This window comes from Lycorma delicatula, chromosome 1, assembly GCF_047948215.1.
Source record: "Lycorma delicatula isolate Av1 chromosome 1, ASM4794821v1, whole genome shotgun sequence".
Classification (NCBI taxonomy): Eukaryota; Metazoa; Arthropoda; class Insecta; order Hemiptera; family Fulgoridae; genus Lycorma; species Lycorma delicatula.
This window is the reverse complement of record NC_134455.1, coordinates 138,227,283-138,254,567: the sequence shown is the minus strand read 5'-3', so window position 1 is coordinate 138,254,567 and position 27,285 is coordinate 138,227,283. Positions and strand designations below refer to the sequence as shown.

The 27,285-nt window shown below is 33.8% G+C and overlaps 1 protein-coding gene across 1 annotated transcript; it reads right to left on the bottom strand.

The window, feature by feature from the left end:
* LOC142323006 (uncharacterized) lies at positions 1-26,749 on the bottom strand. The gene is made up of 2 exons (XM_075362106.1): positions 26,612-26,749; positions 1-6,904 (listed from the first exon to the last, which is right to left on the bottom strand). Exons 1-2 carry the CDS (start codon positions 26,619-26,621, stop codon positions 150-152), a joined length of 6,765 nt encoding a protein of 2,254 aa, XP_075218221.1. The 5' UTR covers positions 26,622-26,749; the 3' UTR covers positions 1-149.
* Positions 26,750-27,285: the final 536 nt, after the last annotated feature.

Sequence of the window (27,285 nt, the reverse complement as noted above, 5' to 3'; positions counted from 1 at the left end):
TTAAAAAGTATTATATTAAATTTATTTAATTATTCTGAAGATATAATTTATTACATTATAAACATTCCAAGTTTCATTCAATGATTGATGATTAGTAGATATTGGGTGGTGTGAATATGTTTCTTCACGGGTAGTTTCGTGTTTACGTGTTAGAGGTTTTTTGTGTGACTTATAGTTGGTTTTGTCGATTTGGTGGGCTTTGTAGTTTTGGTACGTTTAGTCGCTTTGGAACGTTTAGTGCGTTTTTTCGGTTTGGTATGTTTTGTTCTCCGACTACTATGTTTGTGTGTTGTTGGATTTGTCGTTATGGTAGGTTTTGGTTTCTGAGTGGTAGGATTGTATGTTGTTGGTATAGTAGTTTTAGTTGTAAGTTTCGAAGTAGTAGACGTTGAAGGAAATATTGTTGTAGGTACTTCTGTAACTATTGAGGTGCCAGTTTTGGATGTAGTCGAAACTGTTGGCTGTTTAGTTGATGTAATTTGACTCGCTGCGGTACTCGGTCGTGTTGATACTGTAGTAGGTATTTCAGTGGTTATTTTTTTCGTTGTGGTAGATGGCGCTTCAGTTTTGGTTGCAGTCGAAACTATTGGATGTTTTGTTGATGTAATTAAAGTCGTTGTGGTACGCGGTTGTGATGATATTGTAGTAGGTATTTCTGTGGTTATTTTTTGCGTTGTTATAGGTGGCGTTTCAGTTGCAGATGAAGTCGAAACTATTGGTAGTTTAGTTGATGTAATTTGAGTCATAGCGGTACTCCGTGGTGTTGACACTGTAGTACGTCTTTTTGTGGTTATTTTTTGAGTTGTGGTAGACGGCAATTCAGTTTTGGTTGCAGTGGAAACTATTGGATGTTCTGTTGATGTAATTTTAGTCGTTGGTGGACTCGGTCGTGTCTGTACTGTAGTAGGTAATTTGGTGGTTATTTTATGTGTTTTTCTAGAAGGCGTTTTAGTTGAAGATGTAGTCAAAATACTTGCATGTTTTGTAGATGTAATTAAAGTCAATGTGGTACTCGGTTGTGCTGGTACTGTAGTAGGTACTTCTGATGTTATTTTTGGCGTTGTTGTCGATGACGTTTCAGTTACAGATGTAGTCGGAACTGCTGGATGTGTAGTTGATGTAATTTCGGTTCCTGTGGTACTCGTTTGTGTTGATATTGTTGTAGATATTTCTGAGGTGAATTTTTCCGTTGTTGTAGGAGGGGTTTCAGTTGCAGATGTAGTCAAAACTGTTGGTTTTGTAGTTGATGTAATTTCTGACGTAGCTGTACTCGATTGTGTTGAAATTGTAGTAGGTATTTCTGTGGTTAATTTTTGCGTTGATGTTGGTGGCGTATCAGTTGCAGATGTAGTCGAAATAGTTGGTTGTTTAGTTGATGTAATTTCTGTCGTGACTGTACTCGTTTGTGTTGATATTGTACTAGGTGTTTCTGTGGATATTTTTTGCGTTGTTGCAGGTGGCGTTTCAGTCGCAGATGTAGTCGAAACTGATGGTTGTGTAGTTGATGTAATTTCAGTTCCTGTGGTACTCGTTTGTGTTGATATTGTAGTAGGTGTTTCTGTGGATATTTTTTGCGATGTTGCAGGTGGCGTTTCAGTCGGAGATGTAGTCGAAACTGATGGTTGTGTAGTTTTTGTAATTTCAGTGCCTGTGGTACTCGTTTGTGTTAAGATTGTAGAAGGTATTGCTGTGGATATTTTTTGCGTTGTTGTAGGTGGCGTTTCAGTTGTGGATGTAGTCGGAACTGTTGGTTGATTAGTTGATGTAATATCTGTCGTGACAGTACTCGTTCGTTTTGATATTGTAGTAGGTATTTCTGTGGTTAATTTTTGCGTTGTCGTTGGTGGCGTTTCAGTTGCAGATGTAGTCGGAACTGTTGGTTGTGTAGTTGATGTAATTTCTGATGTAGCTATACTCGTTTGTGTTGATATTGTAGCAGGTGTTTCAGTGGATATTTTTTTCGTTGTTGCAGGTGGCGTTTCAGTCGCAGATGTAGTCGAAACTGTTGGTTGTGTAGTTGATGTAATTTCAGTTCTTGTGGTACTCGTTTGTGTTAATAATGTAGTAGGTATTTCTGTAGTTATTTTCGGCGTCGTTGTAGGTGGCGTTTCAGTTGTGGATGTAGTCGGAATTGTTGGTTGTTTACTTGATGTAATTTCTGTCGTAGATGTACTCCGTTCTGTAGATTCTGTTGTTGATATTTCTGTGGATATTTTTTGCGTTGTTGTGGATGGTGTTTCAGTCGCAGATGTAGTCGAAACTGTTGGTTGTTTAGTTGATGTAATTTCTGTCGGGACTGTACTTGTTTGTGTTGATATTGTAGTAAGTATTTCTGTAGTTAATTTTTGCGTTGTTGTAGGTGGCGTTTCAGTTGCAGATGTAGTCGGAACTGTTGGTTGTGTAGTTGATGTAATTTCTGACGTGGCTGTACTCGTTTGTGTTGATATTGTAGTAGGTGTTTCTGTGGATATTTTTTGCGTTGTTGCAGGTGGCGTTTCAGTTGCAGATGAAGTCGAAACTATTGGTAGTTTAGTTGATGTAATTTGAGTCGTAGCGGTACTCCGTGGTGTTGACACTGTAGTACGTCTTTTTGTGGTTATTTTTTGAGTTGTAGTAGACGGCAATTCAGTTTTGGTTGCAGTCGAAACTATTGGATGTTCTGTTGATGTAATTTTAGTCGTTGGTGGACTCGGTCGTGTCTGTACTGTAGTAGGTAATTTGGTGGTTATTTTATGTGTTTTTCTAGAAGGCGTTTTAGTTGAAGATGTAGTCAAAATACTTGCATGTTTTGTAGATGTAATTAAAGTCAATGTGGTACTCGGTTGTGCTGGTACTGTAGTAGGTACTTCTGATGTTATTTTTGGCGTTGTTGTCGATGACGTTTCAGTTACAGATGTAGTCGGAACTGCTGGATGTGTAGTTGATGTAATTTCGGTTCCTGTGGTACTCGTTTGTGTTGATATTGTTGTAGGTATTTCTGAGGTGAATTTTTCCGTTGTTGTAGGAGGGGTTTCAGTTGCAGATGTAGTCAAAACTGTTGGTTTTGTAGTTGATGTAATTTCTGACGTAGCTGTACTCGATTGTGTTGAAATTGTAGTAGGTATTTCTGTGGTTAATTTTTGCGTTGATGTTGGTGGCGTATCAGTTGCAGATGTAGTCGAAATAGTTGGTTGTTTAGTTGATGTAATTTCTGTCGTGACTGTACTCGTTTGTGTTGATATTGTACTAGGTGTTTCTGTGGATATTTTTTGCGTTGTTGCAGGTGGCGTTTCAGTCGCAGATGTAGTCGGAACTGTTGGTTGTGTAGTTGATGTAATTTCTGATGTAGCTATACTCGTTTGTGTTGATATTGTAGCAGGTGTTTCTGTGGATATTTTTTTCGTTGTTGCAGGTGGCGTTTCAGTCGCAGATGTAGTCGAAACTGTTGGTTGTTTACTTGATGTAATTTCTGTCGTAGATGTACTCCGTTCTGTAGATTCTGTTGTTGATATTTCTGTGGATATTTTTTGCGTTGTTGTGGATGGTGTTTCAGTCGCAGATGTAGTCGAAACTGTTGGTTGTTTAGTTGATGTAATTTCTGTCGGGACTGTACTTGTTTGTGTTGATATTGTAGTAAGTATTTCTGTAGTTAATTTTTGCGTTGTTGTAGGTGGCGTTTCAGTTGCAGATGTAGTCGGAACTGTTGGTTGTGTAGTTGATGTAATTTCTGACGTGGCTGTACTCGTTTGTGTTGATATTGTAGTAGGTGTTTCTGTGGATATTTTTTGCGTTGTTGCAGGTGGCGTTTCAGTACCAGATGTAGTCGAAACTGATGGTTGTGTAGTTGATGTAATTTTAGTTCCTGTGGTACTCGTTTGTGTTAAGATTGTAGTAGGTATTTCTGTGGATATTTTTTCCGTTGTTGTAGGTGGCGTTTCAGTTGTGGATGTAGTCGGAATTGTTGGTTGTTTAGTTGATGTAGTTTCTGTCGTGACTGTACTCGTTCGTTTTGATATTGTAGTAGGTGTTTCAGTGGATATTTTTTGCGTTGTTGCAGGTGGCGTTTCAGTACCAGATGTAGTCGAAACTGATGGTTGTGTAGTTGATGTAATTTCAGTTCCTGTGGTACTCGTTTGTGTTAAGATTGTAGTAGGTATTTCTGTGGATATTTTTTCCGTTGTTGTAGGTGGCGTTTCAGTTGTGGATGTAGTCGGAATTGTTGGTTGTTTAGTTGATGTAATTTCTGACGTGGCTGTACTCGTTTGTGTTGATATTGTAGTAGGTGTTTCTGTGGATATTTTTTCCGTTGTTGTAGGTGGCGTTTCAGTTGTGGATGTAGTCGGAATTGTTGGTTGTTTAGTTGATGTAATTTCTGTCGTGACTGTACTCGTTCGTTTTGATATTGTAGTAGGTGTTTCAGTGGATATTTTTTGCGTTGTTGCAGGTGGCGTTTCAGTACCAGATGTAGTCAAAACTGATGGTTGTGTAGTTGATGTAATTTCAGTTCCTGTGGTACTCGTTTGTGTTAAGATTGTAGTAGGTATTTCTGTGGATATTTTTTCCGTTGTTGTAGGTGGCGTTTCAGTTGTGGATGTAGTCGGAATTGTTGGTTGTTTAGTTGATGTAATTTCTGACGTGGCTGTACTCGTTTGTGTTGATATTGTAGTAGGTGTTTCTGTGGATATTTTTTGCGTTGTTGCAGGTGGCGTTTCAGTACCAGATGTAGTCGAAACTGATGGTTGTGTAGTTGATGTAATTTCAGTTCCTGTGGTACTCGTTTGTGTTATGATTGTAGTAGGTATTTCTGTGGATATTTTTTCCGTTGTTGTAGGTGGCGTTTCAGTTGTGGATGTAGTCGGAATTGTTGGTTGTTTAGTTGATGTAATTTCTGTCGTGACTGTACTCGTTCGTTTTGATATTGTAGTAGGTGTTTCAGTGGATATTTTTTGCGTTGTTGCAGGTGGCGTTTCAGTCGCAGATGTAGTCGAAACTGATGGTTGTGTAGTTGATGTAATTTCAGTTCCTGTGGTACTCGTTTGTGTTAAGATTGTAGTAGGTATTTCTGTGGATATTTTTTCCGTTGTTGTAGGTGGCGTTTCTGTTGTGGATGTAGTCGGAATTGTTGGTTGTTTAGTTGATGTAATTTCTGACGTGGCTGTACTCGTTTGTGTTGATATTATAGTAGGTGTTTCTGTGGATATTTTTTGCGTTGTTGCAGGTGGCGTTTCAGTACCAGATGTAGTCGAAACTGATGGTTGTGTAGTTGATGTAATTTCAGTTCCTGTGGTACTCGTTTGTGTTAAGATTGTAGTAGGTATTTCTGTGGATATTTTTTCCGTTGTTGTAGGTGGCGTTTCAGTTGTGGATGTAGTCGGAATTGTTGGTTGTTTAGTTGATGTAGTTTCTGTCGTGACTGTACTCGTTCGTTTTGATATTGTAGTAGGTGTTTCAGTGGATATTTTTTGCGTTGTTGCAGGTGGCGTTTCAGTACCAGATGTAGTCGAAACTGATGGTTGTGTAGTTGATGTAATTTCAGTTCCTGTGGTACTCGTTTGTGTTAAGATTGTAGTAGGTATTTCTGTGGATATTTTTTCCGTTGTTGTAGGTGGCGTTTCAGTTGTGGATGTAGTCGGAATTGTTGGTTGTTTAGTTGATGTAATTTCTGACGTGGCTGTACTCGTTTGTGTTGATATTGTAGTAGGTGTTTCTGTGGATATTTTTTGCGTTGTTGCAGGTGGCGTTTCAGTACCAGATGTAGTCGAAACTGATGGTTGTGTAGTTGATGTGATTTCAGTTCCTGTGGTACTCGTTTGTGTTAAGATTGTAGTAGGTATTTCTGTGGATATTTTTTCCGTTGTTGTAGGTGGCGTTTCAGTTGTGGATGTAGTCGGAATTGTTGGTTGTTTAGTTGATGTAATTTCTGTCGTGACTGTACTCGTTCGTTTTGATATTGTAGTAGGTGTTTCAGTGGATATTTTTTGCGTTGTTGCAGGTGGCGTTTCAGTACCAGATGTAGTCAAAACTGATGGTTGTGTAGTTGATGTAATTTCAGTTCCTGTGGTACTCGTTTGTGTTAAGATTGTAGTAGGTATTTCTGTGGATATTTTTTCCGTTGTTGTAGGTGGCGTTTCAGTTGTGGATGTAGTCGGAACTGTTGGTTGTTTAGTTGATGTAATTTCTGTCGTGACTGTACTCGTTCGTTTTGGTGTTGTAGTAGGTATTTCTGTGGTTATTTTTGGTGTTGTTGTAATTGGCGTTTCAGTTGCAGTTGAAGTCGGAACTGCTGGTTGTGTAGTTGATGTGATTTCAGTTCTAGCGGTACTTGATGAACCTCTTTCTGTGGTTGTTGTTCCGGAAGTAGTGGATGATATTTCTGATTTTGTGCTCAATACTGTAGATTGTTCTGTTGTTGTAGTTGTAGTAGTCGTTGTGCTAGTTGTTGTTGTTGTCGTTGTTCTTGGTTTGGCCTTACAATCTACGAAGAAAAACCAACGACATTCTAACTTTATAGGATCAAAATCTTTAAAGTAAGAACATTTCTTAACCGATAACTTTCCTGCATCACAGTGGTAATACTTTTTACAGTCACCTGGATATACGTCATCATACACTCCGTACGGTGGACATTTGTAATCATCATCTGCTTCATGTGCTGATAAGAATTTCCTAATTTGTATTTGTCTATTGTTATAATTATTATCTATCGTAGGGTTTATGTTTACACACTCAGATTTATTCTCATCAAATATACTATCAGTTTCACACATTTTAGAGACTAAAATATTATTTTCGCAAACAAAGTATCTTTTAACGTTTTTTGGGTCTGGAAATTTGAAATTATGTCGTTGAATTTTTCCATCTGTTTTACAGTGAGGTAGACGATAACTATTTACTACTGTGTTTAATACCAGTATGACAGTAACACCTGCAATCAGAAGCATAAATAAATATTGAAATTAAAATTGAAATGTTGTTTTCTACTTATTTACATTAATATTAGTTCTATTTTAGGCAAATAAGATTAAATAATTACCACAGTTGTTTAATCAATGAATAATATAACCTCACTCTCATGAATATATTTATAATCCAAATATTTTATAATTATAATATAATAATAATTATTTATATTATAAATATAATTTATAAAGTAATAATCCAAAAGTTTTCTAAAAATTAGATTGTTAAATATAAAACTTTTAGGTTTCGAAATATTTGTTATAATTTTTTGGTTATTGAATCTGAAATTAAATTTGTTAATTTTCTTTTATTTATTTTAAATTCAAAGCTGTAATACACATAGTATCTGGTGTTTTTTATTTCCTTGTACAAAGTAAAGGAAGTATTGTGATCGCGAAAAATTTCGATTTTTAGATTTCAACTTCAATATCCATTTTGTCCATCACTGAATCCATTTTGACTAGTTTCGGCGTGACGTCTGTACGTACGTATGTGTCTCGCATAACTCGAAAACGATTAGCCGTAGGATGTTGAAATTTTCTGTTTAGGACTGTTGTAACATCTAGTTGTGCACTTCCCCTTTTGTTTGCAATCGACTTAACCAAAAGTGTCCTAAAAAGCTTAAAATCAAAAAAAAAAAAAATTGAATTTTTGACCTTTTCTTAACTGCAGTAATAAGCCCTCATTGTCAGCTTTTTAACGATATATCATAAGTGGTACTTATTTTCATTGCTTCTACAGTTATGCCAAGTAAAATTTTAATTAATGAAATATTTTAACCTTCAAGAGGAAGCCGAAATCAATTTAAATTGATTCAGGGATGGTCAAAATGAATATTTCCGTTAATTCTGAAAACTGGAATTTTTCGCAATGACAATACTTCCTTTACTTCGTACAAGGAAGTAAAAAGTAATCATAAAAATACTTTTAATATATTAATATTAGTAACCTTTTATACAGAGTGATCATTTTGTCGTGCACATCGTTTTTCTTGAGCACATTGACATCGAGAAACTACGTTTTAGCAATTCTTGAAAGTTTGATTAAGCGTTAACATCCATAGTCAGAACAACAGATATAGGTAACACAAAACCCACACATATGAATCGTCGCTGTACTCACGGAACATAGGAATTTGGTGTGCGCCTTTATTTAACTAAATATTTTCATTACTTTTAACTTTAAAATTTAATAATTATTACATTTATTTATTGGTTATTTATTAGTTATTTATATAATTTATTTTTTACTTTTTAGTGCAATTTTATATTTGTTAATATATTATATTTTTTTGTTTAAAATTCTCAATTTGATTTAATTCTTATTTTTTACTTTTTAGAGGGTTTTTCTAATTTGTTTCCTTTTTTTTATTAATGTTAATATTAATATTAGTTAAATAAAAGCTTTTTTAATAACTAATTTTTTATATGTAATCAAAAACATTTTTGTAATTTTTTTTAAGATTATATATCTTTTTTTCTATTATATTTTTTAAGACTATCTTTTTTTTAAGACTAAAAAAAATTTAAAAAATATATTTTTACACATCGAAATACATACGTGTACCAAATTTCAATCATTTTCATACGATAGTTCATGAGAAATGAAAATTTTCAGCTAAATGCATGAATTTAGCATAGGGGTAGGGTGTGGCTGCGGGGGGGGGGGTCATTTCAAATTCCGACACCGTAGTGCTGTATTGTCATCGAAGTTACATACGTGTACCAAATTTAATTGATTTTCATACGATAGATCAAAAGATATAGCAGTTGCAAGATGTGATTATTCCTAAAACGAGATAAATAAAAGCTTTTAAAAAGAAACCCCTTCTAGCATTTTCCAGGATTTCTCACAAGAAACCATGATGAACTCATGTCAGAATAGTGTAACATACAAAAATGAAATTATTAATAAAAGAAAAAAAATCCCTTTCGGCACGTCGGAAGGTAGATTTCACCGGTGCTAAGTAGGGAATAAAAAAGATTTCCACCTTAAAGTTAAGAAAAACTTAAAATTTACTCGACAAGCATGTGAAAAAATTTCATACGTTTAGCATACAAGCACCATCTTCTTACAATTCCACCAAAATTTTGGTCATTTCTTGCCGTAAGGGTTGGTAATTCAAAAATTGTTTCAGACAAAAGTTTTAGGTAATGTTTAGAAAACTAACGACCACTTTAAACGGATTCGATACTGTGCCTATTAAGGGAGGTATGATTTTTTGTCTTCGAAACTCCATTTTTTCCACCCCGTAGACTAATGGTAGGTGATATAAAAAAAACTTTGCTTAGATACGTTTTAGGTCTTTATTCAAAGAATAGTAGGAATATTAAAAGAATTCTATATTTTTTTTGCTTAATAAGAAAGTCATAGCGATTTTTTTTAAAAAAAGCCCCCACTTCTTAACTGCAGTAATAAGCCCTCATTGACAGCTTTTCAACGATATATCATATGTGGTACTTATTTTCATTGGTTCCAGAGTTACAGCCAAATAAGATTTTAATTAATGAAATATTTGGATCTTACAAGGGGAAGACACATCGGCTCAAATCCGACTTAATCTCTTTTTTACCTGTAAAAAATTTTGTTTAATTTAAATATATTGATTTATTAATAATTATTAACCTCTGATTGTGAAAAAAATTAACGATAAATAATATTCAATAACAATACAAAAAAAGATAAAAAGATATCAGAAGTTTTTAGTGAAATAAAATTTTAAATACTTTTCATTTTAATTCAAACATTTTTACAATCAGAGGTTGATAATTATTAATAAATAAATTTATTTAAAACAAAGAAAAGTTTTAAAAAATATGTATTTGAACTCGGACTCGAACCGATGTGTGCATGGATACGGATCCGACACGTTCTCACTTACTCCACACATCTACTTGAGCAAGATGAAATAAAATTAATATATAAACTAACATAAAATGTTAAGGAAATTTTTATGGTAATTTTTGTTTAGTATAACTGAATATTGTGCGTTAGTATTTTGAGATGAAGACATAAACAGCGTAACTATTCACACACGCAATATGGTTCAAATCGATGTCCCGAAGCCCGTGCCTTTCCCTTGTTAGCTACAGTAAAATGGATCTTTGGCGCCTTATACTGATTATATAGATATAATACTTACATTTATTTAAAGAGAAATAAAGGGAATTTTACTCTATCCTAGTATTTCAGGTAGGATTGTTCAATTAATAATTGTATAAATATTTGACGTTAACAAACACTAATATTTTAGCAATTGTGTAACTGCCCACTTTATTAAAGAATTAATTACGTTAAAAGTAACGATCGATCGTTCAGTCACCTACCTGAAAAACAGCGTCTTCTGGATTTTGAAGAATTTGTTTGCTTTTTTGTAGATAATTTTGTATTGCTTTGGCGAGTACGTAATCCTACGTGCATTTACATATTAGTTGTGAAATTTTAAAATGTTTTAACGTCGATCACACACTACTACAAAATATTACGTAATATTTGGATTTTAAAAATAATTAATTCATAAACGATTAAGTTTAATAACTGTTTTGAACTTGCATTTGACCGAATAAGTTAAAAAAAGCAGAAATTGTACCGATTTTTAAGGCTGGTAATAACCACGAAGCTTACAGACCAATCTCTTTAATATCAAATATTTCTAAAATATTTTTTAAAAAAATGTATAATAAAATATAGAATTTTATAACTGAAAGTAATATTCTATCGAATTATTAATTTGGTTTTAGGAAAATAGAAGTACTAATGATGCTCTAAATTGTATTTAAAATTTAATCTACAAGAATCTGGATACAAGTAAACCTTTTGTAGTATGTTTTCTGGATTTAGCGAAAGCTTTTGACACGGTTGATTATAAGATCCTAATTCAAAATGCTTTATCATGCATTGTTCCACAGTTACATTATGTATGGAATACTAGCATGGGGCGGAGCATATGGAAATTATCTTAATTTCCTTAAAATATTACAAAATAATTTAATGAATATTATTAGTAAGAATGCTTTTACAATAAATGAATACTCGATTACAGTTGAAAAGGTCTATAGGTTTGAATTTTGAAATATCACTACTGTAATTGAAAAAAAAAACAAGTTTTCAAGCTCAAGCAGTATAACAAGAAACAAAAGTATCAATCTACCAATTAGCAAGAAAAGAGTTAGTGATAAAACCGCTGCTGCTGTTATATAACAGCAGTCAAACTTTATAATTGTCTGCCTAATAATTTGAAGCAATTATTAAATACTATTGCAACAAGAAGAAATAAATTAAAATTATGGATAAAATCTTTTCAAGTGAATTGGGATTAACATCAAGTGTTTAATTTTTTGTGAGTGTTTGATTCTTGAAATTTAATCAAATTTAATAATTCTTCAATTTTACTAGATGAACACGGGTCACATTACACTTGCATAAATGAAAACTAAACTTGAAATAAATGAATTTAATAAAGAAAATGCTAAAAAATAAAACTGTTTCACGGAACGAAGATTGACCAATACGTAAACGAAACATTATGGTTATGAAAAAATTACGGGTAGAATAGGCAACCTAACCAAGCAGTACTTGCTTCGGCAGTACATATACTAAAAATAAAACCTCACCAAGTAAAATAATAACAGAATCATAGATGGATACTTTATCGATTGGTTTTATACATCGATAGGATCCGATCGCTATCCAGATTCAGAATTCGATCGCTATCCAGATCGAATTCTATATACGTCGACCAGTTCGACGCTATCACTTTGTGGATCGGATTATAGCGTCAAAATACCGACGTTTATTATTTCTCGGCTCAAGGAGTGTTAAATTATCAAAGAATTGTAAATATGTAATGATCATAAGATTATAAGTGTTACACATAATTTAATCATTAATAATTTGGCTGACGTATACGTTTTGTTTGTTTATGAGTAATTTTATATGTAACTTTTGTATTTTGTGATTGTAATTTTAGGTTAAGATTTCAACCAGATCTGCGCACAGGCAATAATATTTGTCTTGGTAGGATTTACTTTGTATTGTGTATTTTTACTCTACGCGAATGTATCGGTATATGTAAATTTCTTTCTGGAAATAAATAAATAAGTCATCAACAATTTGGTTTCTGTGACCGGTTTTAATAAAATTAGTAATAAAAAACTAAGCGAAAACTTCGGAACGGTGGTAAAAAATGCAAACATGTTTGACGTCTACAACAATAATTACTACGCATAAGACTTTGAGTCCAAAAATTGCGCGCGTCACCCAGAAAAGATGAAGAGTGCATGAGAACCAATGACGTTTAGCCGGCTTTGAAAACTTAATGGAATGTTTTTATTCGCGTACTATTCGATAACAGTTTCTTCAGTTCAAAAAATTAAAAAAAATGTTTAGTCGACAATCGGTTTGCGAGCGATTCCGAATTAAAAGAAACCGCTAAAAAAATATTTAACTTAACTTTTCCATGTAAGAAATGTTTATATTAAAACGGTACTTTCTACTGTAACTATATATTTATTTCAAATGCGAACACATATTTAGGATAAAACAGTAGATAGGGTGATATCAATCGGTAAATCTGATTTTTCTGTACCATTTGTTTAACAATAATTTTCTGAAGGCTCATTATCACATGTAATCTCGACGATATACGTTCTATTAAAAAAAAAAAGTTTATATCTTTTAGTTTTCATTTGTTCATTCTCCACGGCTTATCCAGGGTTTAGTCGGGAGTTAGATCGTGGAACTTTTACGCCGGTTACCTTATTCTGATGCTAAGCTAAAGTGATGAAAATTAATGGAATTACTGCGACGAAGGTCAGTTAAGTCGATCGCATTGCTTGCTGCAAGGCTTTTGTTAGTTATTTTTTTAAATACCTTTGCTCACGGTCGTTTTTTTGTTTGTTATAGTGCAATGTGAAGTTAAATTTTTTTAATTTTTTGTAAAATTGTCAATAAATTCGTTTAATATTTGTCGTCGAAGCATTTGATTTTTATACGTATCGTTTTTTTATTGTAATCATTAGATTCAATTTTTTAGATGGATTTTACACTAAAACAAGAACCAAAATCATAATTTACCGTGAATATTCATTAATGTTTCGACGAAAAATTGCAGCATTACGTGGGATGAGTTTGAAAATTATCGATTTCATTACGTGTAAAAATAACAACCATTTCTATCGGTCACGAAGTAAGGGAAAGTTAGGGAGAAAAAGAAAAAAACTCAAACAGATAGAAGATTTCTTGCCGGCATTATCTCGAACCGATCCTCAAAAATCAAGTTGTGATTTTGAAAGCTAAAAGGGGTGGCTTTAGTATTGAAATCCATTACTCGAATGCTCGAAGAAGATAGAAAAAAACGTCTGTTGAAATTAGCGACTAAGAAATATGTAAATTGAACTAAATCGGTCGAAAGTTATTTTCTCCGATAAAACGCATTTCCTTGGGAAAATGAGACGTCCGCAGTTTGTTCAAAGGAGAACCTCTTCCTCCCGAGCGCATTGTTAAGTCGATGAAATACATGATAAACAAATATTTTGGGGATGTTTTCCTGTTGAAGGAATGATAACTGTATAAAAAAAAAAATTATAGTGATTTTGAAAAACAAAGCTGTGCCTCTAGTGGAAAGCAAAGAAAGAAAAGTAGATTGTTCCAGCAATACCTTGCTTCTAATAATTCCATACAATGCGGTAAACAATTCACGAATGACACTATAATATCCGACAAATTCACTCGATCTCAACCTAATAAAAATTTTAGGGCATATAAAGAGGGAAATAAGCTAGACTGTAAGGCAATTCGTATAATGCAATCCTATTTTTGGTTTCAGGGTGAAAAATATGTAAAACTAATTCAATTCACGCCAAAAAAGAATGAAAGAGGTGATAAAATGTAAAGGTGAACATTACCCGTACTAACAGAAGTAAAGTTAAAAAATATAAGACCGAGACTCGGCCGTCGGGTGTGGCCCGGGGACGACGTAGTTGGGCCCGGTTACCCCCCTTGGGATTAGAGGCTGGCAAGATTAAAATCCTACCTGGGCACTGAACTGCCATGCCGATCGTGCTGCCGGTAGGTGGGGAGGCCCCCTTAGAGTAATAGACGCTCTCCTAGGCCGAGCTTTACTTAATTGTATGTCCGGCTCAGGGGAGTACGGATACATAAAAAAAAATACAAAAATGTGGAAACGTTTCCATTAATTTGTACTACTTGAACCCTTATACGGGACATATCATAAAAGTAAATGTCCCTATCTACTAAATAAATATTACTCGTATGAGAACTAGCGGTATTAACACGAGCTAAATCGATTACACTGATCAACAATGATTTTGTTAAATGAGAGTGAATAATTGATTGTTATAAAATTTTTCACGCCTATGCAAATATGAAATCAGAATTCTTCTATCAGGTTTAGTTTTTTGTAATTACCATTCTTATTTTCAGGTAGTATCATGCATGAACTCCTTAAGCATAGCATTTTGTGATCGTAAATACGTTCACAAATATTTCCTCTGCCATGCGGCCAGTGGCACATAGCCAAGAGCTTTCAATTCTAGTACCAGCAGAAATATGGAAATTAGATGAATATGAAAATGTCGACTCTTGTGCTGATATATCAGGCTTTAAGAAGCACCTTCTATACGTCGGGGAGAGGGCCTGCAATGTCTTCTTCAGTATTCGACGTGTAGTCAATCCTGATTGAGGTGTTAATTTCAAGACCATGAGCATCCTATATAAAGGCGGTGCCTGTTATATATAAGGCGGTGCGAGGCTATTTTGCTATACGCGGCGCCTGTTTGGGAGGATAGGCTAAAATATAAAAGTTATTGGGACATATTATTAAGGGCTCAACGCCTAATATTGTGGACAGTAACGGGTGGTTATCGTACTATTTCACGGAAGGCAGTCTTGGTGACTGCAGGCGTGAAACCGATAGATTTGATTGCGTCTGAGAAGCAGCAGCGGTATGTTGCTAAGAAGTCCGGTGAGTTGACTTCGGATAAAGTTCGAGAAATTGAACAACATGGCAGTGCCTTGTGGCAGACCAGATGGGATGAGACAGATGGTGGGCGTTATACGCATGAACTCTAACCAAATGTTGTTGGTTTGCGGGACGCCACTTAGGTGCACCTTAATAAATATGTGAATTTCTTTCTGGCCATGGTGCTTTTAGGAACAGACTGCAGAAATTCGGCCTAGTAGATTCTGGGATGTGTCCTCAGTGTGGACAATTGGATGACATCTAGCATGTTCTTTATGAGCGCTCGAAGTACGAGTTAATGCGTACGGAGACCATCTGTCGGCTTGATCTTATAGGGTCGGCTTTGGATCTCCGTGTAAACTGGAGGAGCCAAGCCGAATGGGCAATAGTGAAGCGTTTTACAATGTGCTTAGTAAAGGAAAGGATTACTGAGGGGATCTAAAGCTCTGCTTGTATTTTCCTTGTATTCTGTTTTTCTTGATGTTTTGTTTTATAAATTATGTTCTTGTTGTTGTTTTTGTCCTTTGTTTTATTTTGTTTCAGTGTCACTGCGTTGTTATTGTTCCATGTAATATTTTTATTTTTCGTGTTTTGTGTTGAAGTTACTTTGTTCTACTTTGTTACTTTGTGTTCTACGGGTAGATAGTTCAATTTCTTGGTTTAGTTAGGTCCTTTCAGTCTTACTTAGGACTAGGTGAGATGGAAATGTCACTCGTAGCATTCGCATCGGTAGCATCCTTGCCGAGGCGGATTAGAATATGTCAAAAGCCGAGGTTTCGAAGATGATCTCCAGTAAAGCCCATAAGGGCTCGGAACGGAGAGAGTGGAGGAGGGTGTCTTCCTCTACGGGGGTCAGGATGACATATCAGGCGATGAAGAAAGATATCCAAAATTTTTATAAAATAGATATACTGAACCCCATTTAATTAACCAGTCAGAATTAAATGATCTGGTTCGTGATCTAAATTTATGAAGGAATCAAGCAGAAATACTGGCATCAACACTGAAGGGAAACATTTTTTACAACCAAACAGTAAAATAAGTGCTTTCCGTGATAGGCAGTCAGCATATGAACATTTCTTTTCTCAGTACGAAAACTTAGTATAATATAATGATGTGGACTCTTTACTGAAAGCTTTGGGACATATGCACCATCCTGACAAATGACGATTTTTTTATTGACTCGTCAAAGCTCAGTTTGAAAGCTGGTCTACTTCATATTGGAAATAAATACCCATCAATACCGTTAGCATTCACTGTTCATATGAAGGAGTCTTATGAATCTTGTATTAAGCAGGATTCAGTGTAGGAAATATTTATGGCATGTATGTGGAGATCTGAATGTAACAGCGCTTTTACTTGGACTGGACCTTGGATAAAAGTGTAAGTCAATTATTATTCGCAATTTAGTTATATTTTTGTTGATGTTGGTAGTACTATCGTGTTGCGTAGATGACGCATGCGTGGTTTAATTGTTATGTCTGTGCAGGTTTGATGCTGCTTGGTTAGTTCCATTAACGCTGCCCGGCCGTTAACCATGGCTGCTCCGCTTTCTGTTTGCACCAACGAAGAGCAACGTTCAGTGATCCGTTTTTTGTGGTCAGAAGGCGTATCAGGGGCCGAAATTCATCGACGACTTTCGGTACTGTACGGAAACAGTGTGTTGCCGCAACTTAGTGTCTACGAATAGATTGAAAAATTCAAAAACGGTCGCACAAGTGTTACGAACGACGAAGGAGCCGGACGACCGTTTACCGCTACAAATGAGGAAAACATTGAGCGTGCACGTGACATTGTTTTCTTAAACAGACGAGTAACTATTGATGAATTGGCACATCGTCTGCAAATTAGTCACAGTTCTGCCAGTTCTGCCAAATCATCCACAACAGACTTGGGTTTCATAAAGTCTGTGCAAGATGGGTTTAAATAGATTTTAGGTAAGATTTAGATTTTAGGTACAAAATGCATGTAATGTATTATTATATTACGTTCATCATACATCTTTTTGTTTCAGTAGAAATTTCAATTACAAATACTAACCCTGATAGAAAAAATCTATTAACGTATATGAAATCATGTTAAAAATACTATATGAATCAGTTATTCACTCTCATTTAACAAAGAATTAAATTTTGATGACTAGTGTTACCTTTATATTTTGTTATTGTTTTGCAGGTATTTATTATATCGGCTTAAGTTCAGAGTCATTTTACGAAGGTCATCTGATCTAACGCCGATGAGGGGACGTACGAAATCGTTGGCGAACGAACAAAAACTAAATAGGAAAGAAGAATTTGCGACAAGAATTTTCAACCCGGTTGAAAGTATTTGAAATGGTCATAATACATTAATAAGACCAGGCCAAGAAATTTTTAATTTAGCGGAATATCGAGTAAACAGTTAAAAACATTTTTAATAATATTTGTAATACGATTTTAATAATCTATTTTTAATCTTTCGATAAATTAAAAAAAAATCTTATAATCTTCGTGTTCAGTTATATTTCTCAGAATAGATTCTTTGATAATTAAATCCTCTACGAATTTTATTTCTTTACTCATAATTTAACCAAGTGATTTGTATTTTACACCGCTGAGATAATATAAGTAAAACTTTTTTCGGACTGACAGAAATTCTTCTTTGAATATATCTTATGGCTTCTGGAGTTCTAACAGAAGGTCATCTATTTCGTTTTGCGTTCGAAATTGACCCCATTGTACGCCAATTTAGACCTGAAACGTCTTTAAAATCACACCGAAACATGCGGGTACCAGAACAGAAATTTGTAGCGTTACGAAAAGGTCTGTATCGTCCTGCCTTAATAATTTTCTATTAGTCTCAGAGACCTAAATGCGGTGTCATTTTAAAACGTACACGGTCAGATCGCCAATACGACTTTCAGTTTGCGTCACTGATGAGTGGGTTGACGGTGAGGGGGCACAGCGCTGATCGGCCAAAACTGGCGGTCTCGCACACTTCTATTCATTTTAGCTCACGACTTAGACTTGATAACGCGTTGATTCGTGTGTTTGTATTTAGAGGTTGTCAAGATACATCGATTTAAGTAATAATAAGTAAATTTTGAACGATATTTACGGGTAAAAAATTAAAATAAACGTGTAAAAAAGTATAAAAATTCAATATGTCAGAGTCAGCTCGCGCAAATGCCACCCGGAAATATAAATTAAGCATATAGTTGGAAAGGGGATATTATGGGGCGAACACAGGTACTCCTGTCCGGTGCCGAGCGAGCGAGAATGTTTCGGCAGCCTCGTAAAGGTGGTACGGCGCGGTCAGTGAATGACGCCGATGGTGCGAGCCCCTCTACTGCTGCTTATTACACTTTATGTTTCTTACTTCTCATATCACAGATCGATGTTGAACAAAATTGCTGTCGAATATTAGTCGAAATAAATATCGTGTACCATTTGGTGTCTGTTTTATGTTAAAATTAAATTTAGTACGCAGTCAATGTCTCGTTTTTATTTCAATCCCATACAGTAAAAGCGATTCGCTGACATACAGACCGACCGATTTATCTGTAGAGTTGGCCAAATAAAGGAACTAAAATTTTCTATTGGAGACTTTCAGTTTTGTTAAAAAGCAATACGATAGTTGCTCTCCTATTTAGTTGGTCGGTCTGTAGCTCAGAGGAACTTCATCCAAGATCTGTAACGTTTCACGTTAAACCAACGGCTGTGCGCTCCGACACAGCCCCACCCGATTTTTTTAACTGAATCATGTATGTTATTTTTTCTCTTGCGATTCCGATATTTGAAAATGGATATTTGATGTGTTTATTGTAACGATCTGGAACGCACGTAAACTTCCATTACAGTAATCCTTTCCTCGATCAAATAGGGGATATTTTTAGAAAAACACACCCGCGAAGAACGAAACTATACTGAATCGAAGAGCGAAAAGATTACAACCAACGATAAACGAGAGTAATAACATACAGAACCGATTGTGGTGCTAGTAATAACAGCGTTATATATATCGTTCAAATTACTGCAGTTCGACCGGCTAGGTTCGATTTACTCACCGGTATGAGGAAATATATCAGAAATGTTTATGTACACCTTTATAGTAAATTAATATCAAAGTTAAACACTTTTAATGAATTTTTATCGGTCTGTTATCTATAGATCTTCGATGAAAAACTTAAAAGGTAATTTATTTATATATGAACAATATTATATACCATGCCAAGTTTAAAAAACTTTACTTAAAAGTTCAAATTCACACTTAAAAGTGATTTTTCTATTTATTCAATATTTTTATCGATTAATTATTTTAAACGAACGATAAATTTTAACGGTAAGCAGAAATAAGATGCAATTTATTTTTATTAAATTCTATTCGATAAAGCAATTTAAATAATAACCAACAAAGATGAAAAATATAATTGAAATCGAGTACATTTTTACGATTTCATCGTTTAAGTGTTTATTACACAAATAAATAATTACACAATATCGTAAACGATAAATTATAGAAAAACACTCCCGTGTTTTTAAATCAATGTTAAGTTCCTTTTTTTTCGATGACTCTTCTGAAGTATCCGATTAGATACTACGCAAAGCCTATACTTCCTACAGGGTTATTTATAACAAAGTTATTAATAGTAGCATCTTCCTTCCCAAGAAAAAGGATATACTATTATTTAATTATGGGATAAATTATTTGGATATAACTATCGTCTGTGTATGCATATATATATATAGAGTTTTAATTAAAATCGTTATACCTTATTTGTGTATAAATTCAAATATCGATGTGTATATTTGTTTGTAATATATGTTCGTTTAAAATTCAACAACTGTCAGGCTGAACCGAATTATTCGTTTCATGGTATTAATTAAATTTTAAGGAAAGCGTTATGTGATAAATCAGACGTGCATTATTAGCATATAAATATCCAAAATCGATGAGATCAGAAGGATATAATTGTAGGATTAACGGGATACATTCCTGGAAGCTCATATTTCTGTATGCAAAATATTCCAGAGAATTTTTTATTCTGATTACAATATCCCTAATATATATCCGGGCTGTAACGTTTTTATTTCTCCGTGGGATACCATCAGGAGTAAGTTAATTAGATGTCATAACCGTTTACGGTTATAAGCAAAGTTTCCTCAAAGCTGCGCGGTTGCGCAGTGATTTTAAAGGTATTTCAATAAATTGCACAGAAAAATTTATTACACGCGCGTTTAAAATCAGCTGTTGTAAATATGCAAGCCGTACTGGATGATACGTTTAGTTGAAACTGTGGAGCCATGTAGAATACAATGTGACTTTGTTACCGGAAGATTTAGCATTACATGTTGTTTGGAAAACTGTATATATTACGTAGGATATAGAAAATTCGATTAGAACTATATACGCACCCACCGGGTTGGTCTAGTGGTGAACGCATCTTCCCAAATCAGCTGATTTGGAAGTCGAGAGTTCCAGCGTTCAAGTCCTAGTAAATTCAGTTATTTTTACACGGATTTGTATACTAGATCGTGGATACCGGTGTTCTTTGGTGGTTGGGTTTCAATTAACCATACATCTCAGGAATGGTCGAACTGAGACTGTACAAAACTACACTTCATTTATACTCATACATATCATCCTGATTCATCTTAAAAAATTTCTCCAAAAAATTCTGATCGATTCGCAATATCGGGTAGTAATATTTGCTCTGAAAGATGCATTAGACGAACTTACTTCCTTGTGCAAATATCCACAAAAAAGTGAATTAACGATTATTAATACTTATCGGTATATAAAGATTAAAATTAAGAGACTAAAAACTCAATATTTGAGACGCGAAGTCTTCTGGAGTGACACTGCAAGAGAAGTATTATCGGAACGTCAAAATTATATCGAATGGTTATAATTATTATAAGATTGAAAATTATTATTCGATTTATTCAACCCGTATGTTTGCACTTTTTGCACAAATTGATATTTGAATAATTTTTTTTGACCGCGACTGATTTTTGTGCGCGCAGCTCTGAAAAAAATTAAAGGGAACTTTGGTTATAACCGACCTTTTTCCTTTTCTTGTTTAGCCTCCAGTAATACCTTTCAGATAATACTTCAGAGGATGATATGTATGAGTGTAAATGAAGTGTAGTCTTGTACATTCTCAGTTCGACCATTCCTGAGATGTGTGGTTAATTGAAACCCAACCACCAAAGAACACCGGTATCCACGATCTAGTATTCAAATCCATGTAAAAATAACTGAATTTACTAGGACTTGAACGCTGTAACTCTCGACTTCCAAATCAGCTGATTTGGGAAGACGCGTTAACCACTAGACCAACCCGGTGGGTTAGTTATAAGCGACCTGGAACAAAACAAAGTTACTTCTAACGATGACATAGGCGTTATATCTATATATATAAAAATGAATGTTTATTTGTCTGTATGTTTCTTATGCCTTCCTAAACCGTACATCCGATAGCGATGAAACTTTGGGGAATGGTTGGAGGCATTCCAGGGAAGGTTTCTAGTTTGGACCCGCTAGGTGGCACTGGCGTCGAGATATTTCGAAAAATTATATTTATGGTCCGATTTGCTTCGTATTCAGAATACGTGTTACTTACATGGAAAAAATTACCTCTGCAAAAAATGAACCCGCTAGGTGGCGCTGGGGTTGAGATATTTAGAAAAATTATATTTATGGGCCGATTTGGTTGATATTCAGAATATGAATATTAGTTACGTGAAAAGAAATATTTTTGCAAAAACTATACCCGCTAGGTGGGGCCGGTGTCGACATATTTAGGAAACAAACAAACAAATATACAAACAGATATTTTTATACGAGGTGCGACAATAAAGTAATGAGACTGATTTTTCTTTGCAAGGTGTGGCAACCCTGCAGCTTGCGTAGACACACCATCTTTGACCTTGGTATATAAGCTACTTCTAGTCCAAGCGGCACATTGATGCAACTGCTCAGTCGTGAGTTGTGCTGTAATAAGTGAACACGTGTTTGTGTCTCTCGTCACAGAAATGAAACCACAAAATATTGCGCAACGGTATGCCATTTCTTTTTGCGTAAAATCGGGTGAAAACGCGACGACAACTTATGGTAAGCTTCAGAAGGCTTTTGGAGAGGAGGTTATGTCAAGAGCTCAAGTTTTTCGGTGGCATAAAGTTTTTAGTGAAGGCAGAACGAATGTTGAAGATGAAGACTGCAGTGGACGACCATCAACGTCACGGACAGATGTCAACTTGACCAGGATGCGTGAAATCGTATGATCTGGTCGAAGATTATCCGTGAAAATGATTGCAGAAAAACTCAACATCGATCGAGAAACGGTTCGTCTAATATTAACTGAAGATCTTGGTATGAGAATGATTTGTTCAAAAATGGTCCCCGAAAATCTCACACAACAACAGCGAGAATCACGGGAAAATGTGGCAGCCGATCTGTTAGAGCAAACGGAAGTCAATCCAGATTTGTTGAGCCGTGTTATCACTGGTGATGAAGGTTGGTTTTTTCAATACGATTCAGAGACAAAACGCCAAAGTTCGCAATGGTGCTCAAAGGGATCACCCAGACCAAAAAAAGCTCGCATGTCAAAGTCAAAAGTGAAATGCATGCTTGTGTGCTTCTTCGATTCCAAGGGAATTGTTCATAAAGAGTGGGTGCCTCCTGGACAAACAGTTAACTAATATTTCTACAAAGAAATTTTAGAAAGACTTCGTAAACGAGTTCTTCGTGTCCGTGCCAACATTGCTGATAATTGGATTCTGCATCACCATAATGCGCTATCCCGTACTGCTCTGTCAGTACAGCAATTTTTAACCTCAAAACAAATTTCAGTACTACCACAGCCACCTTATTCACCAGATATCGCTCCGTGATTACTGTATATATATATATATATATATATATATATATATATATATATATATATAAATAAAAGGCATATTCGTATGTGTGTCCGCTAAAGACCAAAAAAACTAATGGACCGATTTACACGCGGGCAAAAGGGAAGAAGGGGAAAAGGAGAAAGAGAAAAGGGGAAAACGGGAAAGGGTAAAAAGGAAACTGGGAGAGGGGGAGGGAGAAGGGCGAAAGGGTGAGTTGGAAAGGGAAAAGGGGAAGGAGAATAAGTGAAAGGTAAAATTTGTGAAATTCAGTTTTTTCATTTTTTTATCAAATTTTCAATTGTGTTCATTTAAACTCTCTCGCTCCCTCTCTCTCTCTATGCATATATATATATATATATATATATATATATATATATATATAGCAATAGTGAAGCATTGCCGGGTCTGCTAGTTATTTTCTAAAAAAGGAATGAAAAAACCGTGTAGAAACCGTCAGTAAAAAAATTTAAAAACAAAAAAGCGTTTGTAAAGCAAACAGAAATAAATAAATATTTAAAATAAATAACCCTATTTGCCGATTATCAAACGATTATCATCGATAGGTACTTAGAACATTTTATATATATATATATATATATATATATATATATATATATATATATAAACCAAATCTGATGTAGGCACCACATGACTTCCTTGTACACCTATTAAATTACATATACACATTTTTGCTTATTTCATTTAAAAGTGAAGTAGAATCCTCCAGTTCTTTCATAAAATGGACAGTTACACAATTGCATTGTGATGGACACTACATTACATCACATTTTTTGTGGTATCCGTATCAGCATTATATATTAGTTTACATATTAATTTGTTATCACAGCGCTCAAGTAGTTGTGTAAGTAAGAATGTGTCGGATCGCTAACCGTGCACACATCGGTTCGAATCCGACTTCATATACATATGTTTTTTTTTGTAAATTAAAATTTTTAACTTTTTAATATTTTTTTTTTTTTTTTTTTTTTTTTTTAATTAAAATGTATTTGAATTATTAATAATTATTAACCTCTGTAAAAATGTTTGGATTAAAATGAAAAGTACATAAAATCTTATTTCACTAATAACTTCTGATTTTTTCAAATTTTTTAAATGTGAGTGATATCAATAAAATTAGGTAAAACGCTCCCCATTTAACTTTTTTATTACTTACCACATTCAGAATTACATCCGATAACAAACTTTAAATATCTAATCTTGGAATTAATGGTTCAAACACTAGTCAACAAAAAAAACCTTTTTCTTGTATCTGGAATAGGAAACTGTGATTTTTACTAATTTTGGGGTGCTGAATTTAGAACTGTTATTAGAATTCGTGTAACATGTCACATGTTTTAGATACATACGATTTATTTACCGATAAATGCATAATCGCTGTGAGATCAGTATTTTTTATGCGTATACATTTAAAATCTCTTACGCGATCACAATACTTCCTTTACTTCGTACAAGGAAGTAAAAAGAGTTTTACTTCCTTTACTCCACTTTGTGGAGCAAAGGCAACTGGACCAAAGAAGGCTGGAAAAATGTTACGTTTTCCGACGAGTCACGTTTTTACATCCAGGGAGATAGGGTTCCATATATTAGAAAAGCTCAGATGAAAATACATACTGGATCTTATTCAACGTCCCCAAAATAAAGATTTTTCGGGAATTTTTCAGATTTTAAGGCCCTATTCATTTCTTCCAGTAAATTGTATGTTGAAAACCAATGGCGATGGCTATATAAAAAATTCTAAAGGAAAGTTTCCGACAACTTCAAAACAAATTACCACAAGGTAATGAAGTGATCGGATAAGATTCGGTGCCATGCCGTACTACCAAAAAAGTTGAATAATTTTTCGAAGAACGGAACATTAACGTGCTTCCTTGTCCAGACAAATTCCCAGACTGAAACCTGATTTAAAATGTCAATCAACTTTAAATAACTTTTCAACAGTTACACATGGACAAACGCTCAAGCATCGAAACGATATATTTTTTCTACGAAAAGCTCACTTTAGAAATTACCTCTGAAAAAATTATATTTAACAGCCACTATTTTGGGTTAGGGTTGTAGCTTGAACCTTTATGATTTTTAAACGCCCTTTAAAATGATATGTCACAACGTTACCCATTCCAGTTAAAGTTTTTGAGTTTCTCCCCCCCCACCCATAGGAGTCTCTTAAAAATGGTTGAGGTGTGCGGGTCTCGTTCGGAAAAAGAAGTCGTTTTTAGGTACAAGCATATGCTAAATTTTATTTTTTTATGTTTAACCGTTAGTTTTTATTTATGGTAGTCAGTAGCGGTATTAATTTAAAAATATAAAGTTTTATGATGAAATCAAACAAAATTTTGTAATAAAATTTTTATTAAAAATTTAATTAGGTGGAAAAATCTTAAAAAAATAATTGTTTAAGTTTTTAAGATTATAACGTAGTTTAAAATTCTCTCTTTCCAATGCCACCAAAATAATGTCTCTATGTCGACTTGAAATATTTTTATTAATTTTTTAAGCGAGTGATGTCATTCTGTCGAATTTCAGTTTTTGTTTGTAGAATTATTTTTATGCGCATTGTCAGTTATTATTACATATATACCAGTAAAAATGCAATCAACTTTTGTAGTGAATTTTTTACAGACTTTAATATCAGCTTTTAATTTGTTTTGATTAAAAGTTTATGTTTTTCATGAGAGTTTAGTAGGGTTCAGTTTTGTATTTACAAGTTATATTTTGTGAATATCATGTACGGCTTGACTAATTATATATAACTGACGGGTAAGAGTTCAAAATTACTTAAGAAAAGGAAATTTCTTGGAACCAACATAAAAAATATTAGATTCAAATGCTGCAACAGAACAGAATTTGAACGGCGATGAAAGTGATAATGACTGAGCCGAATAATTCTGGAATCCCATCGTCTTACACTCTTCAGTAAGATCTTTTAGTATTGAAGGTAATAACTGTTAGTGTCGTAAAATTTACGTTCTTATAAATAGAAGCAACAAACATACGGTGCAGGTTGTTATAAGAGAGTGAACTACCCTACCTTAAAACAAAAACTTTATTTTGAATAGTTAGTCCTAACTTTAAATGCTGTAAGAAACCAACATTTTTCAAACTTCATGTACCTTTTTCGTAAAAACTATAAATGATAGAGATTTTAAATTTTTACCAGATATTCACAGACCTATTTTATCATTATCTAAGCAGATTTTTTTATATAATTATGTACTGAAATATTTAAAAAAAAATATTTTGTGCCGAAAACCGAAAAAATGTTCAATTTTAGAAAATTTTCAAACAGTAATTATGAAAACAGTAATAAAAACAGTGAGATTTTATTAAAAGTAATAATTCTGCTTAAGTACACAGAAAAGAACAACAACAAAAACAATAATAAAAAAAAACCGCGGCTCTATCTGTTATAGGAGCTGAGTAAAAAAAAAAGGTACATGAACGAGGTTAAAATTAGCATTATTTATATGAGGTGAAGTTTCCCCATAAAAGAACCTTTTAATTTTATTATAATAAAAATTTCTTTAGTTTTTAATCCAAAGATTTATATTTCTAAATTAATGTGATCCTTATAGATATAGTTTAGATAGGTACTGACAAAACAGATGCGCTATAAATGAAATACAAGAATATTGACTTTGCATCGAAAAAAATGTTGAATTTTCAAGAAAAAATATCAAGGTGTTTATTTATTATTTATAAACTGATATGCATAGATTAAAAAACAAAATTTTCCGATAATAGGCCTACTGGTAATTTTATTAATAAAAATCTATGAAATAATATTTACCTTTAAACATTATGCTGTAGATGATAAAATAATGGATACAAGTACATCAAAATCTGTCAGCAAATGTTTAACAAAATCAAGACGTCTTGGTTAATAAAGTCTATTAATAATCGTTTAATTTAAAAGGCACTTCAAATTTAAATTCTGATAAAAATAAAGGGTATAAAAAATTCTTCAAGATGACAAGAAGAAGTAGATAACTTAAAATTAAGTGAAAATCATTGCAAATAACTTAATTTTCCTTGTATCTGATGATAAACACAATTTTAAACCGCGTTGAAGTACACTTCTTAAAGAAATTAATTAATTTTTCGACCTATAGATAAATCTTTTAATGTTTTCCGTACATTACATAGATGACGTCATAAACTAGGTATATGCACAACTCCTCAGATAAAATAAAAATGAATTCTTTCAATATTTGAATGGTTGGATCAAGGAAAACCCTGGTAACAGCTTCATCATAGCGGCATCATTTATTAAACAAAAATTCCATAATAAAAGTAAAATGCATGAAATACGAATAATATTAACTTAAACGGGTGAAGATAGTAAATATAAAAATATCTAATGTGGGCGCCACTTGACTTCCTTGTATACCATATAATTACTTTTTTTGTTGCACTTTTTATTTAAACTTATTTCATTTGAAAGTGAGATACGATCCTCCAATT